The following is an 18,292-nucleotide window of genomic DNA, read 5'->3' on the forward strand; positions in this document are numbered from 1 at the left end:
TGCTAAATAGCATGTTATTAAACAATGAATGGTTTACCAATAACATCAAGAAAGAAATAAAAAAACTTCCTGGAAACAAATGAAAATGAACACACAACAACCCAAAATCTATGGGACACAGCAAAAGCAGTCCTAAGAGGGAAGTTCACAGCACTACAGGCCTACCTCAAAAAGCTAGAAAAAGTTTTAGTAAACTAACCCTTAAAGGATTAGAAAACTCCCCTGTGAAGTTTTGTTTGCTGGGAGTTTTTTATTGCTGCTTTGATTTCATCAGTTGTTATTAACCTATTCAAGTTTTCTGATTCTTCCTGAATCAGTTTTACATGATCTCACTTATAATTGGAATCTAATAAACAAAATATACCAAGGAACAAAATAGATCCAGACACACAGAAGCACGGAACACACTGATGAATCTCAGTGGGAAGATGGGGGTGGGGGAGTGGGTGGGGTGAGATTAATCAAAGAACGTATATGCATAAGTGCATAACCCATGAACACAGAAAATAGTGCGGTGAACGCCTGATGGCGGGGCGATGCGGGGTGGAGGGATTAATGAGGAAAAAAGGGGGATATCTGTAATACTTTCAACAATAAAGGTAAATTAAACAAGAACAACAAAAGAAAAACACCTAAGTTTGGAAGTAGGCAAGCAATGTTTGGGTATACAAATATATCATTGAGTAAAAAAATTAATTTTCTTTTATAAAATAAAAATAATTTTGAACCATAAAAAAATAAAAATAAAATAAAATGCTAGTTTAAAGCAAAATTTTTATAGAATTTGTAAGTACAAAATACTATAAAGATGTTTAAGGTATACAGGGGTGGTGGGCAAAAATAGGTCAAATTACCAGCCATCATTACTTAAAAGATAAGTCATTAAGGACATGAAATAATAACAAGAAGAAGAAGACAAATAATACAAATAAATAATACAATAATTAATAAATATAAAATAATACAAGAAAAACTCTATACTTTGCCTACTCACAACTGTAAACCTACTTTTGCCCACCCCTGTCTAAAGAAGTTGGTTTCTAATGCTCACTTACCTACAGAACATTAATAGGACAATGTTAAAATTTCAAAGTTCTACTGTGTGAGTGGCAGTAATGCTAGTTCCCTTAAATCAGAAGAAAATCTCCAATGTCTTCAATAATACTGCCACTTCTCATGGCATCATGGTCATATTCATCTCTGCAGTCAGTAATCTGTCTAGCATGAGATCAACAGATACTTAAGACTAACAGAAATAAAAAATCATTTTGACTACAACACAAAAATAAAACAAAGAAAATTAACTAAACTGTGTAATTCTTAGCTTAATGTACAAAAATTTAAACAAAGCGTTATATTAGAATGTCAAGTATTTTAAGCAGCAGTCATCTAAAAAAAATGACAAAGTACAATATACAGATCTTGTAACAGAAACACACATGAAACCTATATGTTCATATTAACCATTGTCACCCCAATAAATTTAATAGAAAATAAATCAATGACTATACTAAAAACAACAAAGAAAATAAAGTCAGTCCATTTTAAACATTTTTATATTTTATAACATTTTTTGATAATTTCTATTTTGATCTCTAAAAGGAAAAGTCACCTATAATAAAGTAATATTGAAATAAGGTATATAGTGGAAGATTATATAAAAATGTTTTATTTTTATTTTATACTAGAAGTTCTATATTTTCAATAAAATAAATTTAGATCCCATAATTAAGTCAACTCTGAGCATGATAAAACAAATTTATCTTACTTCAAAGTCTATTTGCATGATGTGGTAGAACAAATCTATCATTAGTTGTGGGCATATCTTTTCACCTGTTTTCCTCCTGAAAGAATTCAAAGCAGCAGCTAGGACTGAAGTCAGGCGCTAAGGGACTGTGCCTTAGCATACTCAGGGGTTTGCTCACTGCAAAGGAGCAAAACAGAGTTGGGTGGAAGGGGCAGGAAGCCCCTATTTTTAGAACTTGTTTTTGTTGGCCCTTTTAAAAATGCAATTAAATGTTTGTCTGAAGGTGAATCCCATGTCAACCCCTAGGCAAACATCACAAAGGAGTTAAGTTGCTAAATGGGTATTGGTAATGAAAGTTCCTCGACAAGTATGTAATCATTTTTTAAACTGAAAACTTTTCTTAATAGGTGGTCAGAAAAAAATCTCTCTATAGTTGATTTCCTCTGTTCTAATCAGTAAGAAGATTCACATATTGTCGATTATCTGTTAACTTAAGCTACAAAGAAAAAAAAAAGTATAGGCATTTTAGCAGTTTGTGGATACTAGAACTAAGGAAAATTAATTTCCTTCAAGTCAAAGGACAGAAGCAGCACTTCCAATCCTGGGAATTACAATAGTAAAGACCTATATTTCAACTATAGGAACACTTTATGAAACCACCTGAGTGTCCAACAAATATCAATACATTCTGAAGGTCAGTAAAATAATTTCCTCCTTAATATAGCAACTAGTACTGCAAGAGACAACTGCAGGGCAGTTACAGCTTCTCTGATTTTCTGAAATAGAAATAGGTTCTTCTTTGGATACATATTTCAGACAGGGTGACTTTTTTTCCTCAAGCTGAAGTATGGCTTGAGAAAAATACAAAGGTAAAATCTTGAGCCATTTTCAGTGAAAATTTGAAAATAGCCTGGAAGATAATCTTGCCCTGTAATGAAGGAAAAGTCAAACCCCAAAGCTTGGAGTCCAGCGACCTTTAGTCATACTATAATTACTAAAAGAGGTCACTGGAGAACTTGTACCAGCATTCCTTCCTCAAAAAACCAAAATGGAAACCTTTAAAAATTTCAATGACACCATAAAGAGTCCAAAAAGCATTGTCTCACTAACGGAAGGAAGGAGGTATGAGGGGTCCACAGTGACAGGGACGAAGGAGTATTTTATCCCTGACATTGTTTAGAATTTCCAGTGCATGGAGATAACAGAGAGGAAAATTATATTTGGCAGTTTTGTTATTGCTTTTAATGCCCTACAGATACTGCAGCTCCTTACTGCCTGTACCGTGGGGCATGCCACAATAACAGGAAGGTTTAGTTTCTATAGATTATTCTTGTATCTAGAAGTTCTGGGCAAGATGCTTAATGACAAATCAACAGATTGACCTGGAAGCCAGAAACAACTGCCAAGAGAATTATGATTATTTAAGACTTTAAACCTCACATGTCTAGGTATTAAACACAGTCCAAGAGACAGTATTGACATAGGCACCCACAAAACAAGTTCTTAGACCACACAGGAAAATCTTCCTACTTGAGGTATTTAATTCTTTTTGAAAAATTTGTTGAAGCTATAGTAATATTTTTACTGAGAGCTTATACATGCTAGTTGCTAAAGAGACTGTAGTGAACAAAGCAGACATACTCCTCTGCCACTGTCAAGTTCACAGTCTAGCAGCGAGAACAATTTAAAATGGAAAGTACAATAAACTAGGAACACTGCAATAACAGTGGACATATAGGAAGTTATGAAAGCAGGTAGCAAGATCCCACAGTATTTTTCAAACTTTTAAAACCCAATCCATAGTGAGGAATATATTTACATTGTAACCCACAAATGCATGCACTGATATACCCACATGTAATTAAAACTAAAAAATTGTCATGAAACAATATTTGCCCTTAAGTATGTGACAAACTCTGATATTTTCTATTTTGTATTAGTTTTCTAGTCTTGATCCCTGTAGAGGTTTTGGCTTGAAGTTGGGAAAATACAGACGAGTAGTATTTTTAAGTCAGCTGCATCACTTGCTAAGCATATGAATTCCTGAGCCTCACCTAAAACTATTGAATTAGAATCCATGAAAGATGGGTCCCAGAAAGCAGGCTCTCCAGATGATTTCTAGACATATTAAAGTTTGAGAAGTGCTGGTGTCACTTCATTTGAAATCTAAGGAAGCTCAGAATTTACTCAGACAGAGAGGATAAAAGGTGTTACTGCCAGAGCCACAGGAGATACAAAGACTGAGTGGGCAAGAGGCAGATGATACGTTGCAGGAAGTTCAGTCGAAGAGGAGCCCAGGGCAGAGCGGGAAGGCAATGAGGATGGAAAGGCAGGCATGGCTCCTGCGAGCTCCCTCTTCTAGTCTCTTTCATACCACCTCAAGAATAATACGTATTTAGCCTTAAAAAGGAAGGGCATTTTTACATGTTACAACATGGATGAACTCTGAGGACATTATGCTAAGTGAAATGAACCTGTCACAAGAGACAAATAATGTATGGTTCCACTAGATGAGGTATCCAGAGCAGTCATACTCATAAAAACAGAAGTAGAATGGTAGTTTCCAGGGGCTTGGGAAGGGAGGAATGGAGAGTCATTTAATGGGTATAGAGTTTCAGTTTTGAAAGACGAAAAGAGTTCTAGAGATTGGTTGTGCAACAACATGAATGTATTTAGCTTAACAATGGTTAAGATGGTACATTTGTATGTATTTTAGCACAATGAAAAAAAAATACATGAGACCAAAAGACCTGAGCTGATATTTGACCTTGACTAGTATTTGACTCCTTTCCCAATGATACTGAATTCCCCTTAGTTCTAGAGGCAATAGCAACCATTCCCTTTTAGGTAATCAAGGCACTAGAATTATAAACGCTGGGGGGAAAAAAGCTTATAAAAACTTTCTACACTTGGAGAATGAGAGAAGAGAGAGACTGAAGGAAAGAAAAAATTACAACTTAACCTTGTAACGCTGCAACTGTCTCAGTGGAAGAGATGAAACTGATGAAACACCTCAGGTTTTGGCTACAGAGCATAAACTACCTCCAGAGGCTAGCATATATTTGTCCCTGACAAATATTTGTGTTTAGAAAGCTTTTCCTTGTGAAGGGAAATTATACATAAAACAGTAATCTCTAAATTAACAAATATTCTCATTTTGGGGTATCATAACTTAATGGTTCCCAAATCCAGCATTGAATTGCCTATTAGAATCCTCCAAGAAGCCTTAAAAAAATCCAGATCCCTGGCCCCAAGCAAATCTGCTGGAGCAGATCATCCAGAAGCAAACCAGTGACTACCATGTATCTTCAAAGATTCCAAGGACATCTTTATATGCAGCCTATGTGGGGAAATCACTCAAAGGAAGGACAGTTATGAGAAAGGCTACCTGAGCACATGCTCTAACCTCTTTCCACCCTCTCAAAATCTCTTTGAAATGACTGAACACAGAAGTATGAGACATCCATAGTGGTACTAAAAAACCAGGAAGAGTTCCATCAGCAGACTAGAAAACACTAAGGAATTTCTAGAAGATATAAAGCGATGGAATCAGTAAAACCCAAAATTGCTAAAGAGCCTTAAATGAACAGGATCATTACATTGTAAGTTGGTAAGTGTTGCTGGCAGGGCCTCAGGATATTTCCTAAATCAGAGGCAGCAAGTGTCTGCAGCAGATAGAGGTCACCTGTCCAAAAATAATTGAAGGGTTTGGTAACAATCTGCTAGCCTCTCACTCTCAGAGCAGCTAACTCCTGAACTGTCCCCAGAATGAAAATGAAGTGAGAGAGAGCAGTGATCAGGGTAAGTTCTGGTGGCAGAGATGAATAAGGAGCCCCATTCCCAGAAGGCAAGTTTCTTGTGCATATCCTAAAGGGAAATCCAACTGGGTAGACATACACCCCTCTCCTCCCTACCGAACATCCTCTGCAGACAAGATATCCTCTACTCACAATTTGTATTCACTATGATTTTTTTAAACTCATGTTGAGAAAACAGCTCCATCTAGACTCTCACTTATAAACTACCATCCAAAATCATGGAAAGAAAGAGCATTTTTGTTTCATTCTTTTGTTTAGAGAACAAATATAGGTATTAACTCCAAGGAAAAGAAGTAAATTCTAGAAATCAAAGAAAACTTTATCTCATTCATAAAATAAGAACAAACCACTAGAAAAAAATACAATCACTACTTGGAAATTATGAGCATAAGAGCCAAGAAAAACAAAATGAATCAACCAGACAAACAGTACCCCAGAAGAGAGGAACAATGGAATTTAAGTGATTCCCTTGATTAACCACAGAATATTTCTCTTAAGGTGATCATCATAAAACGTACTTTGGCAGGCCCCTCCAGCATTCTGTGGACTGGAGGAAGTACCCAGGGTTAGTCTGGGGTGTGGGAGTGTGGGGGGAAGTAAAGAGGGGGAGGGCAAGGATCTCACTGCAGTTCCCCAGACAGTAGACCTAGAGAGTCTGAGCCCTCGCCATCACCTTTGCCCAGGCGTGCCCTGTGCCTTTAATGTCCCAGAACCCTTTACCTTACTAAGGCCTACTCTGCACTCAGAGCTCAGGGCAGGTACCATCTACCTTCACTTCCACGCTGATTTACATTTTCTAATATCCCTGCATATCACCACAACTAAGTTTAACTCAATGAATTATAATTACATATTTGTGTCTCTGTCTTCCTCATGCTCTGAGGGATAATTTAACCAGGAGCACTGATTCTATTCAGATACATAGACATGAGTATTTGTCATTCATTCTCTAAATATATCTTGCAGGCCTACTGGTTGAACTAAATGCACTGTTCTAATATCTGCAGGAAAACATACAAAAAGTATTCTATCCACCAAGTTCACTATTAAATATAGGTACCTATTCAGCCCATGTTGTAGTTCTCTGAATTCAATAGGGTGCCATCACATTGTGGAACTTCCTGAATTTTCATCAGGAAGGTAATTATTAAGTAATTATTATTACCTGATATTTTATGCAAATGGACCCTTAAGAATCCAATAGCTTGGTTACAACTTAGATACACTTTTTGTTTCCCCAAAATGGGTATATGGCTGGATATTTTCATTTGTGAAATACTATCTGAGAGTTTCCCAGGAATCCTAAAAGGTACTGCCTTGCAGCTTTACAGTGCTGTTTCTGCTCTTCTTGACCCGTTACCTCAGGGTCACTGAACTGTAAACCCAGGCAAGTCTATTGTGCCAGGACTATAACAGGGTACTTGGGCCCTGAAAAGATACTATAGGTATCACCACAGGTCATCTAATGGCCCAGCTATCTGAGATATTTGTGTCCTGAGTAAAGTTCACAGAAATGTTTTCAAGGCTTGAACTCTCTGATTCTTCCCCCTCAACCTCACTATACTCTCTACACCATCTCCTGGACCATGTGCATCAACAGGAACAGAGCAGAAATGTACTTAGCCTCGAAAGTAGATCTGCTGGAAGCAGCAGAGGAAGGTAAAGGGCTAAACTCATGGAGAATCACAGCGAATGCAATTAGGAAGAAAATGAAAGCCCTGAAATTGTTGACTCACTTCTATCGCAATTTCTTGCAAAATCATGCTTCTTAAAGAAAGTTACAAATATTAATCCCATTAATCATATCTTTATTTTGCTGGGTGGGTGGAACTCCTTTACAGGTTGGGGAAAAAAACCTCCCTAAATACAAGCAATTAAAACCAACTCCCTACAGATCCAGTGTTGCTGAGCAAGGGCTCCTTAACCGATGCACACAGAAGCCAATACTATGGTGCCAGCTTTTGAGAAAAGACAAGGCTTTTATTTGCAAGTGGACTGACAAGGAGATAAGAGGCAAAACTAAAATCTGTCTCCTGGATCCAGTGTTTGGGGCAGGATTAAGGGGTTTCAGCACTGGATCTTCCTGGACAACGGACCTTTCACTTCTGGAAGGGTTCCAATGTTCAGGATCTGGTCGTATTACGGTCCTTTCGTTCCGTGGGGGTAGCAGTTAAGGGTGCACAAGTGTTACTCGTGAGTGGTGTTCACAAGTGTTACTCGTATACTTTGATTCCACGTCTTGCTAGAAACAGGATAGGACCAGTTTGAGCTGGTTCTGGGTTACATCGGGAGTTCAGAAGTTCAGGTACCCTGGGGACCTGGGAATGCCATAATCCCTACCCCCAAATTTATATCTCTCTTTAAATCACTCCCCATAAACAAGACAGAAGCATAGTAATGATTTCCACCACAGGTTTGGGGACGCTAAGAGTTTGCAATGCCAGTTAATGTCTCTGTGACACACCAGAAACAATGTATTGTGAGAATGAGGAGCTATCCTCTCAAAACAGTTAACAGTCTTTAGGTAGAAGAAATTCTCTAAAGAAAATTGAGTGTCTCTTACACTGCCATGAAAAATAAATCCTACCTCCTCAACAAGATAGAAAGGCAGCTGGAAGAGCATTCAACACAAACTGGAAAAAAAAAAAAAAAAGTCTTCCAGAAAACTTTAATGCTTTTTCCACAGAAGAGAAAAAAGAGAGATTCAGGGTATTTTCTTTGAAATAAGGGCTATTTGTAAAGTTCACCATCTGGATTTAATCTCTAACTTTTAGAGATAGAGCACAGGAATATGGGTAATACAAGTCTGATGGAGGACGGAAAAGATGCAAACAGAAAAGGCACAAAAACTAAACTAGTCTTTAATAATCAGAAGTATAGGCCTAGAGGCCAGGAAGTGATGTGCTTTAAACTCTTTTACACTTAATTCTTACCATCCTATAAAAGCAGATTCAAAGAACAGCCCTGAAGTAAAACTAAAGAATTTAGGACTAATTAGTTATGAAGCCTAGTGGTGAGGGTGAAGGAGAAGGAAAGAATCAGAGAAGGAAAAGAGGTCCTTTCTCATTGAAAAGTCTGACTACTTGTCTCAGCTCCGGTTCTGAAATCTCCCACAACACTGAATGAGACTTTAACACAATATAAAGGATGATATGCTTCAAATCTTTGGAGAGCAAAATTTATACATCATATATATTAATATACAGCCTCTTAGTACCATTGGTTCTAAGTAGGGATACCAGGCTAGAAGTTATGGCCTAATTAATACGAGTCTGATAAATATAGCCTGCTATACCGAAACTGTTCAGTGGCTATATAGATTGCAGGTAATTTATGAAAAAAATTCTAATTCAACTGACTAGTGCAGTTAAGTGTCAAACAAAGGACAGTGAAATATATGTTGAAATTTCCCCATTTTACAAGGGAGCAACTCTAAAGTATAATTAAATAAAAAGCACATGTTATACAAATGTCATCATTTTAGTATGACAGGCACTGATACACACCAGAGCTTTGTTTTTCCACAAAGGACTTTGTCATCGACAGCCCTATCATTTTCCAATTTAAAATCTCACATCTCAATAAATTCTCCAAGGTACTTACAATCTTAATTTAAAGCACTACAACCCACACAATCAAGTTATTAGTAAATGACAAGTTGGTAGCTTCCACTTACTTAGATATATTGTTGAAGCTGAGAAACAGACGTTGGAGGCAGGGCAAATTATCCACATCTCTCTAGAAGGAAACAGAAAGCAAAAATTTATCAGCTGAAAGCAAAAGAAATCTTATACATTTCTTCCTGCTCAGCTGTTGAAATACAGAGTCATTTCTATTCTCTGCAACCTTGCTACCACTGATTTCTACTAGACACTGAGCTCCATTCTTCTCCACTGCAGATTAAATGGGAGGGTTTCAGCACATCCGCAGAACAAGCTGCACCACTCACAAGGTAAAAGGCACTGAAGAGAACACGGAGAGATGCTGCTGCTAGCCTTTTTAAGCATGCTTTTGGGAAAGAAGCCAAAATGCTTCTTCAGCATTTGAACCATAGCACAAATGTGGTATGATCAAACATTTGTTAGAAATCGTTTTCAAAAGGAAGCCGTTCAAATGCTTTAAATTTTAAATTTATGCTATTAGCTTTCCAAACAGTACTGAAAATTTCAAAGCAATTTACCTCACTGTTCTCAAACCCTTGGAAATATACCACTCAGTTACAAATGAACCAAAACACAAACAATTCTCCCATAAAACTAAATGCAGATCATAGTGAGCGTCACTGAAGGGCACCATAAGGGCAATTTCCATCCTAAGCAAGAACGGTAGGTTCTTGTAATTGGAAATCTACTACCCTGTTCTGTTTAGGTACAGCATCCAAAAGCAAACGTCTGCCGTTTAAATGTAGTTACACTCAGCAAATGTTAAAATCTTTGACCCAAATTATTTTTAAAATATTTTTATTGATTTTTAGAGAGAGAGGAAGGGAGAGGGAGAAAGATTGATGTGAGAGCAGAATTTGGATCGTCTGCCTCCTGCACGCCCCATACTGGGGATCAAGCCCGCAGCCCAGGCAAGTGCCCTGACTAGGACTCAAACCAGTAACCTTTTGGTGCATGGGACAGTGCTCAATCAACCAAGCCACACTGGCCAGGGCCCGAATGATTTTAAAAATCACAAAATAAACACAAAGTTACTAACTTCATTAAGTGAAAAGACACAAACCTTCTGAAAATATGACACAGTGGAGTGACAGAATCTTAAGAGAAAGCTTAGTAGTTACCTAATCTGCAATCTCGTTATTCACATACGGAAAAGTAAACCGCTGAGGCTGTTGCAGGGGCAGGGTGGGAGTGGGGTGGGAAGGTGACCCAGGATTACATACCATCCTAGAGGCTGAGACGGCACAAGATTCCATTTATCCTGACTTCCAGTACTTTGCTCTTTAAAACACTACACTGGCATTTCTCACATAAAATGTTTATTATTTTTAAGGGCAATATAATTACAATAATTCCTAGTTATATGTTTGAATAATGCTAATATAAATATATACATTTTGCATATTATTGTGACCAATATTTAAACCCAAATCAAAACTTGACTTATTGTTTCTATTAAGTCATCATCTTTCCTCCTCCCTCCTGTTCTTCCTCCCTTTAAAACTACCATTTCCAAGACCCCAGTAAGAATTTAGGCAAGTGCATTAAAATTACAGACAAGCCCAGCTTTCCAAAATATGGTTCATCTATTTACTTTTAAAAGCTTGTTGTAATATATATATGTGACAGAATTGTGGTAGAGCCACATCTCATTGATATTTGAGAGAGCAGAGGAGAAGCGAATCTGGCTTAAGACATTCTCCCACGTAGCTTCCCTTGTGTACCATTCTCCAACCTTCTCTCAACCCCTTAGATCCTAAAAAGTGTAAAACTAACATAATTACAGTGACCAAATCACCAGCTACGTACACCATTCATTTGGCATTACCATTCTCAGGCCCACCCCTGAAAACCCTGTTCCATAGCTGTTAGTAATTTTTAGAGTTTATCAACCATGGTCAAGGAATAAGTCTGCATAAAACAGGAAGACAGCTAAAGGCGCCTCAGTGGGTAATAAGTTCTACATGTTGGCAAACTTCTTGAATTAGCTCTACCAGCTACCTCTTTCTCTGATATTCCCAGAAATGAGAGGGGAATGGGGTGGAGGAGGAGTGATAGATTAGTGGTAGTAGGGCTCATTTTATTCCAGGGCCCTGTTTTCCAAAGGAAATGGTAGTTTGCTTCCTATCTGCTCTCTAGAAGTATGGAGTCACAACCTAATTGAAAGCCCTCTCTGTACTCTTGGGGAATCTCTTCTCCCAAATTCTTCCTGGAATCTACTTAAGATATTTCTAGGGACAAGTATTGTTTGCTGACATCTAACTAGAAGAAACTGAGAAGCAGTAGTCTGGAATTCCACCTTTAAAAAAAAAGTACATCTGTCTCTTTGAGCCTACCACCTTCAGAGATTACAGACACCTTTCAAGACAGATTTTTTTGCTATCAAAATATAAAATCAAATTACATCAGGTAATAATTTGTGAGAAAGGTTTTTTAAAGTTTATTTGATTAAATTATAATGTTTTATATTTATCTTCACTTATAAAATAAAATTTTAGCAGAAGTCTTTATCAAATTTTCAAAGTCAATAACTATCATGACCTGATAGAGCTATGAAAAATATTCACAATATCAGAATTCAACTATATATCCTTATAACCACGTTAATAAACGGTCTTTCCAGCAGTTTAAAAAGCAAAATAATTACACAATCATTTTTGTTGTTCCAAATTTCATTTTTTTAAAGAAAATTAGAACTTTTAATTTTTCTAGCAATTCTGAAATATACTTTGTCATGAATTCCTAGCATTACAATTTTGGGAGAATCAGCATTCAACAACCTGCTTACCCAAAATGTTTAATTATTTTGGAATGATGGGGAAAGGAGCGATGAGGGTTAAAGATGATGTAAAAAGGCAAAATTCTCATAACTTTGAGAAAAAGTCAGCATATTTATTTCATTGTCAAGCATTAAACCCTCTCAACAGTTCTTTTCTGGAGGTAACAATATCATAGGTAGAAAAACTACTGCAAAGAAACAATAATGTTAACATACTTAAGATGAAAATATAATGAGATAAAATATTTACATATAGAAGAATATCTATAGCTCATTTATTATTCATTTGTTCATAGTCTCAAGTTTATTATATTTAACAAAGCACAATTCTGAGAATCACATTCAAAACTTTTTTGAAGTAAGATTCAAAACCATTTTATATATTTTAAAAATATAATCCATTTAAAATAGATTTAAATAAAACTACTACAAGATTACTGAGGATTATAATTCTGTATTCTTCAAAAGCATAATAACTTGCCATTTGATAAATACGCTTGTCCTACTCTGCTCACTGTTTTCCACATTCTTAAACTTCACAGAAGAACTGAATGATTCAGCGATCTGCCCATGTGTGTAACATCTTTCCTGGGGCTATTTTTAGAGCAGCCTCCTGCAGAGGAATAAGGAAGGCAGGCAAGGGGAAAGCGGCTCTGGCATATGCCACGCAGGGCAAGATGACTATAATAAGAATCACGGCCATTCCTATCTTGTTATTTATTTTGTCATACCAAAAAGTCAGAGTAAAAGTACATAGGGGTAATTATTTTAATTTTGAGAACTGGAAGCACATTTATTAATAAGCATTGAATAAGCTTGAAAACAAAGGAAAAAGTAATATTTTTATAAAGAGGTTTATTAAATTAATTCCAAAATGCTACAGCCATCACTTTGTGACACAAATATTATATGAGGAATAATATGTGGAAGTCATCACCTCAATGGTCTAATCATATATTTAAATGCCAATGAAGAAAAGCCTATTATCTTGCTCTGTTACCCAAAGGCATTAATATGCATATCTGCTTTTTATATTTGTTTACTACCCATTACATGACAATAAATATCAGTCAATCTAGCTGCAAGTTACTCTTCAAGTCTGCTTTTCTTCTATGCACTGTTGTAATCTCCACACAAAGAAAAGAATAAAAGGGATCGGGAAATAAGACTAATAAGAGGAACTGATACTCTGACTATAGAGACTTCTAGTCTTTATAATCTAGGAGAGCTAGATTTAATAGCTATGAGAAAAAAGAGATAAAGCCTCAATTTCATAATCATAGACCTTTCCTCACTTGAATTTTTAGTTCAAATTTATATCACATGCATGGCCTACCAAGACTCCTTATAAGAAATGGTCCCTAGTGTTCATGCCCCTATCACTCCTGGCAAAACTCACTGAAAAGACACAAACTCAACTCAGGCTTTAATAATATTCTTACTATCCCAAACTACTAACCTATGGGGGGGGAAAAAAAAAAAGGCATGAGCAAGAGTCAGCAGAAATTTCAGAAAGCAAATGTAGAACTGCCAAAAAATTAAGAAATGCAATCACTTGAAAAAGACTATGGACTATTTTTGTTTAAAATTATTATAGAAACAACCTGGCCAGCGTGGTTCAGTGGCTGAACATTGACCCATGATCTAGGGGACTGGGGTTCGATTCTCAGTCAGGGCACATGCCAGGGTTGCAGGCTCATTCCCAGTAAGGGGTGTGCAGGAGGCAGCTGATCAATGACTCTCTTATCATTGATGTTTCTATCTCTCCCTCTCCCTTCCTCTCTCTGAAATCAAAGATATATTTTAAAATAAATTGAATAAATAAATAAATAAATAAAATTATTATAGAAATTAAATCAAATCATGAGAAAATATAATACTATAAATAAAGTGATCTGGGTATTTATGAAAAAATCCAAGCTGAACTTCTAGAAACAAAAATAATAGTCTTTACTAAAAACTCAATGGATGAACTAGAAATCAGATTAGACAAGACTGAGGAGAGAGTTAGTGAACTGGAAGAAGGCACTAAAGAAGTAAAAAAAAAAAAGATATGCAGAAATGTAGCACAGAAAAATGAGAAAGATGGAAATTTTAAGAAACCAAGACTAGAACAAGAAGGTCCACACTATGTCTTATAGGTATTTCAAAAGCAGAAAGAGAGAAAATAAGAGGAAGCAATATTTGAAAATAGAAAAGACCCAGAATGTTCCTATAATTAATGAAAAATATGAATCTGCAGATCAGGCAATACAAATATTAGGTGTGCTAATAAAATTACCATATTTAATAAAATCTAAGATACCATCTTACAATTATTTTATATAACACTTGGTGAAAATAAACTTATGATTAACCAATAATAAAATAACCTATCACTTAGAATTTTTATTTCATTATTACTGAAAGAGTTCTTATAGATTTACTTCATTATATGTTTTTAACCAAATATCATTCTTATGCATACATAAAAAGTAAGCAAAATAAATTCATTAAATAAATAAACTCCCAAAATATCTCTACTTACTATAAGGCTAGAGTAGTTAGTATATTTTTGGCATAATGGTAGACAAATAGATGGAACAGAATAGAAGGTCTAGAAAATGTCTCATTTGATTATAACTCATTTTCAACAAGGACACCAATCCATTTCAATGAGGAAAGCAAGATCTTTTCAATAAAAGTTGATAGAGCAAATAGATATCCCTATGTGGAAAAAATGAACCATGACCTCTATCTTACACTGTACATAAAATTTAAAGATGGATCACAAACCTAAAGTGAAAGGTAAAACTACAAAACATTTGGAAGAAAACAGAGGAGAACATATTGTGATATCAGGATAGGCAAAGACTTTTTAGACAAGACAAAAAGGCACTAATGATAAAAGAAAACAAATTAATAAAGTGTACTTCATGAAAATTTAAAGCTTTGATATGTCAAAAACATTGTTAAGAAAGCCAAAAGACAAGCCATGCAGAAAGCACACTCAATACAATTATCAAACAAAGAATTCGAATCTGGAATAAAGATCTACTACAACTCAATGATAAAAAGATAAACAACTGAATTTTTTTAAATGGGCAAAAGACTTGCATTGATACTTCACAAAAGGGTATGTCAAAATGGCCAATAAGTACTTGAAAGATGTTCAATATCATTAGCCATCAAGAAACTGTAAATCACAACCACAATGCAAATCATAGAATCACTACAATTATAAAGACTGTCAGTGTCAACAGTTGGCAAGGATGTAGAGCAATTAGAACGCTCATTTATTGCTTGTGGGTATGTAATTTGGTATAATCACTTCATAAAACTGTTCGGCATTTTCTAATAAATTTAGACATCCATCCCTTACGGCTCAGTTATGACACTCTTACGTATTTACCTAAGAGAAATGAAGGTATATGTCCAGCAAAATATATATATATATATAAATAAAATACTACTGGAATATTCATAGCAGCTTAACTTGTAAGAGCCAAAAATTGGAAATAACCAAGATGCCTGTGAACAGTAGATAAAAAAGTAAATTGTATTATATTTAGACAACAAATACAATTTAGCTTTTTAAAAAAACTACTGATACATACAAGAAAATGGATAAATATCAAAATATTTATTTAGTACACAAAAGAGTACATACTTTTATATATATTATAAAAAGTTCATATATATATATATATATATATATATGAATATGTAAAAAGTTCAAAAACAAGCACAATTAATCCATGAGAATAGAAGTCAGGAAACCTCTGGAGCAGGGAAAGACATTGACTGGAAAGAGGCATACGAGAACTTTCTGGACTGATAGAAATGTTTCCTGTCTTGATCTGGGTGGTGGTCAGATGAAAATATACATATATTTTATACATATAGTTTAAAAATAAACTGTACAGTTAAGATTTGTGCATTTTACTGTATCTAAGTAATACCTAAATAAAGTATGAAGGAAAAGTCTTCACATTTAGAGTCCAACTTCTGAATCACTATGTAACTAATAATGTCCACTCTGTTCACACACTCTTGTCTTCCCTGCCATCAAACACATGGTGATGCAGTCAGTATACACTAGCAGTGTGCTCTATTGTTGCCTACAGGACTTTCTTCTAAGCTACGGACCCCATTCTGTATGTTTTGATATTGCTAAAGAAATATCAGTGCTATGGTCTGAATGGTTATGTCTCCCCAAATTCATATGTTAAAGTCCTAACCCCCAAAGATGATGGTATTTGGAGGCAGGGACTTCAAGAGGTGCTTAAGTCATGAGGGTGGAGCCTCATGAATGCGATTAGCGCCTTATGAAAAAGACCCTGCAGAGACCTCTAGCCTCTTCCACTGTGAAGAAAGTGAAAAGGCACAAGCTATAGACCAGGAAGAGGGCTCTTACCAGAATGCAACAATGCTAGCACCTTGATCTTGGACTTCCTAGACTCCAGAACTGTGAAAAGTAAACTTCTGTTGTTTATCAACTGCCCAGTCTATGGTATTTTGTTATAGCAGCTTGAATATGCTAAGACAACACCATGAATTATTCAGACAGCCTCCTGTTACTTTGAAATTTCTTTCATCTGTTCCAAGGAGTTTGCTCAATTTCTCCTGCCTTCAGTTGCATTGCTTAGCATGTGATAAGCAACTTCTCTGAGCCTATCTCAGTAACAGAATGTAACACAGCCTGGCCAAACACGATTATTTTCCTTTTAAAGTACTTGATTATTAATTAGCAAGATAATGTGAAATTGCAGTCATTCCTCAAATAAAAAATGTTTACTAATATTAAACTTGTATCTTTGCTGTTCCAGTTCCATGTCTTTTTGAATAGAGTAACATTTCATTTCAATGCCAAATCATGATGTAATCTTTTAAAATATATTTTGAACAGTGATTAAATTCAAAACATGTTGTACCAACAATTGAAATGACAATAGTATAAACAGTTATAACCAAGTTCACATATATTTAGGCACTGAAATTGCTGTAGCCTATCCATTAGTGATTTTAAGATGCCATACTCTGTAAGACATCCAGATTTCAGAGTTATTGAAATATGGAAATATGTGTCTTACATTGGTAAAATGTGGTAGTTCCACATCTATACACATCATAGCTAGTCTGAAAGAATTAAAAAAGAAATCTTATACTTTTAAAAGCAACCAGAGAAAGAAAAAGAAGACCACCTACAAAAACTGATAGTAGAGTTTTATTACAACAATAGAAGGTCAAAGACAATGGAATAAGAACTTCAAGTACCTGGGAGAAAATTTACTGTCATCCAAGTCAAACCATCAGCCATGAATAAAAGAAAAATAAATGCATTACTGGACAAAAACTGAGAGAGTTTACTACCATCAGAGTCATCTAAATTATATATTTTGGGAGAAGTGGTAAGCACATGTGGGTGAATCCAAATAAGCATTGACTGAAAATAGCAGCAATTGAAATCTAATTTTGAGAGTAAAAAGATTCCAAAGAAATACTAGGCAACAAAAACATGTAAAATGGAGTGGGGTTATTAGATTAAGTGATTCTAAGGTCCTTATTTGAAAAAAAGGTACGGAGGTATATTAACTTGTATAACTTAAGTCAAGGGTATATTTCAAAATGTTAAGAATAACCATTAAAGTGAATAAGAAAGAACAGAGAAAACACCATCAACCTGAAATAAGGCACAAGAGGAAAAGAAGAAGAAAAGCAGGACGAAGAGAAAGCATGAGAAACATTGAAGTAATAAATCTAAACAGATCAGTAATCACAGTTAATAAAATAGGCTAAAGTCTCTGGTTAAAAGACATATTCTCAGATTGTAAGTTAAAAAGGAGTCGTGTCTTCAGCTTTTCTTTCAACAGTATCTTGTAGTTCTCAGTGTACAGGTCTTTCATCTCCTTTGTTACGTTTATTACTGGGTATTTTTTTTGTTGTAATTGTAAGTGGGATTGTTCACTTCATTTCTCTTTGTGATAGTTTGTTCTTAGTACATAGAAATGCAACAGATTTTTGTATACTGATTTTGTATCTTACAACTTTACTGTGCTATTATTATTATTTCTAACAGTTTTTTTGTGGAATCTTTATTTCTATATAAAAACCATGTCATCCACAAATAATGACAGTTTTACTTCTTCCTTTCCAATCTGGATGCTTTTTATTTCTTTTTCTTGTCAAATGCTACTCAGCCATAAAAAAAAGATGAAATATTGCCATTTGCAGCAACATACATGGATCTTGAAGTACTACGCTAAGTAAAATAAGTCATATTGAAAGGATAAAAAACCATACGATT

At 35.3% G+C, this 18,292-nt stretch overlaps 1 protein-coding gene across 3 annotated transcripts in view; it reads right to left on the reverse strand.

Annotated features, from left to right (window-relative positions):
* LRRC49 (leucine rich repeat containing 49) overlaps window positions 1-18,292 on the reverse strand; it is a 147,848-nt gene that overhangs the window by 90,380 nt on the left and 39,176 nt on the right. For all 3 annotated transcript variants that reach the window (XM_016201198.2, XM_016201190.2, XM_016201214.2), the window contains one exon: window positions 9,242-9,303. In XM_016201198.2, the coding sequence (XP_016056684.1) occupies window positions 9,242-9,303 (62 nt within the window). The remainder of the gene's footprint in view (window positions 1-9,241; window positions 9,304-18,292) is intronic.

This window comes from Miniopterus natalensis, chromosome 1 (assembly GCF_054644295.1).
Source record: "Miniopterus natalensis isolate mMinNat1 chromosome 1, mMinNat1.hap1, whole genome shotgun sequence".
Lineage (NCBI taxonomy): Eukaryota > Metazoa > Chordata > Mammalia > Chiroptera > Miniopteridae > Miniopterus > Miniopterus natalensis.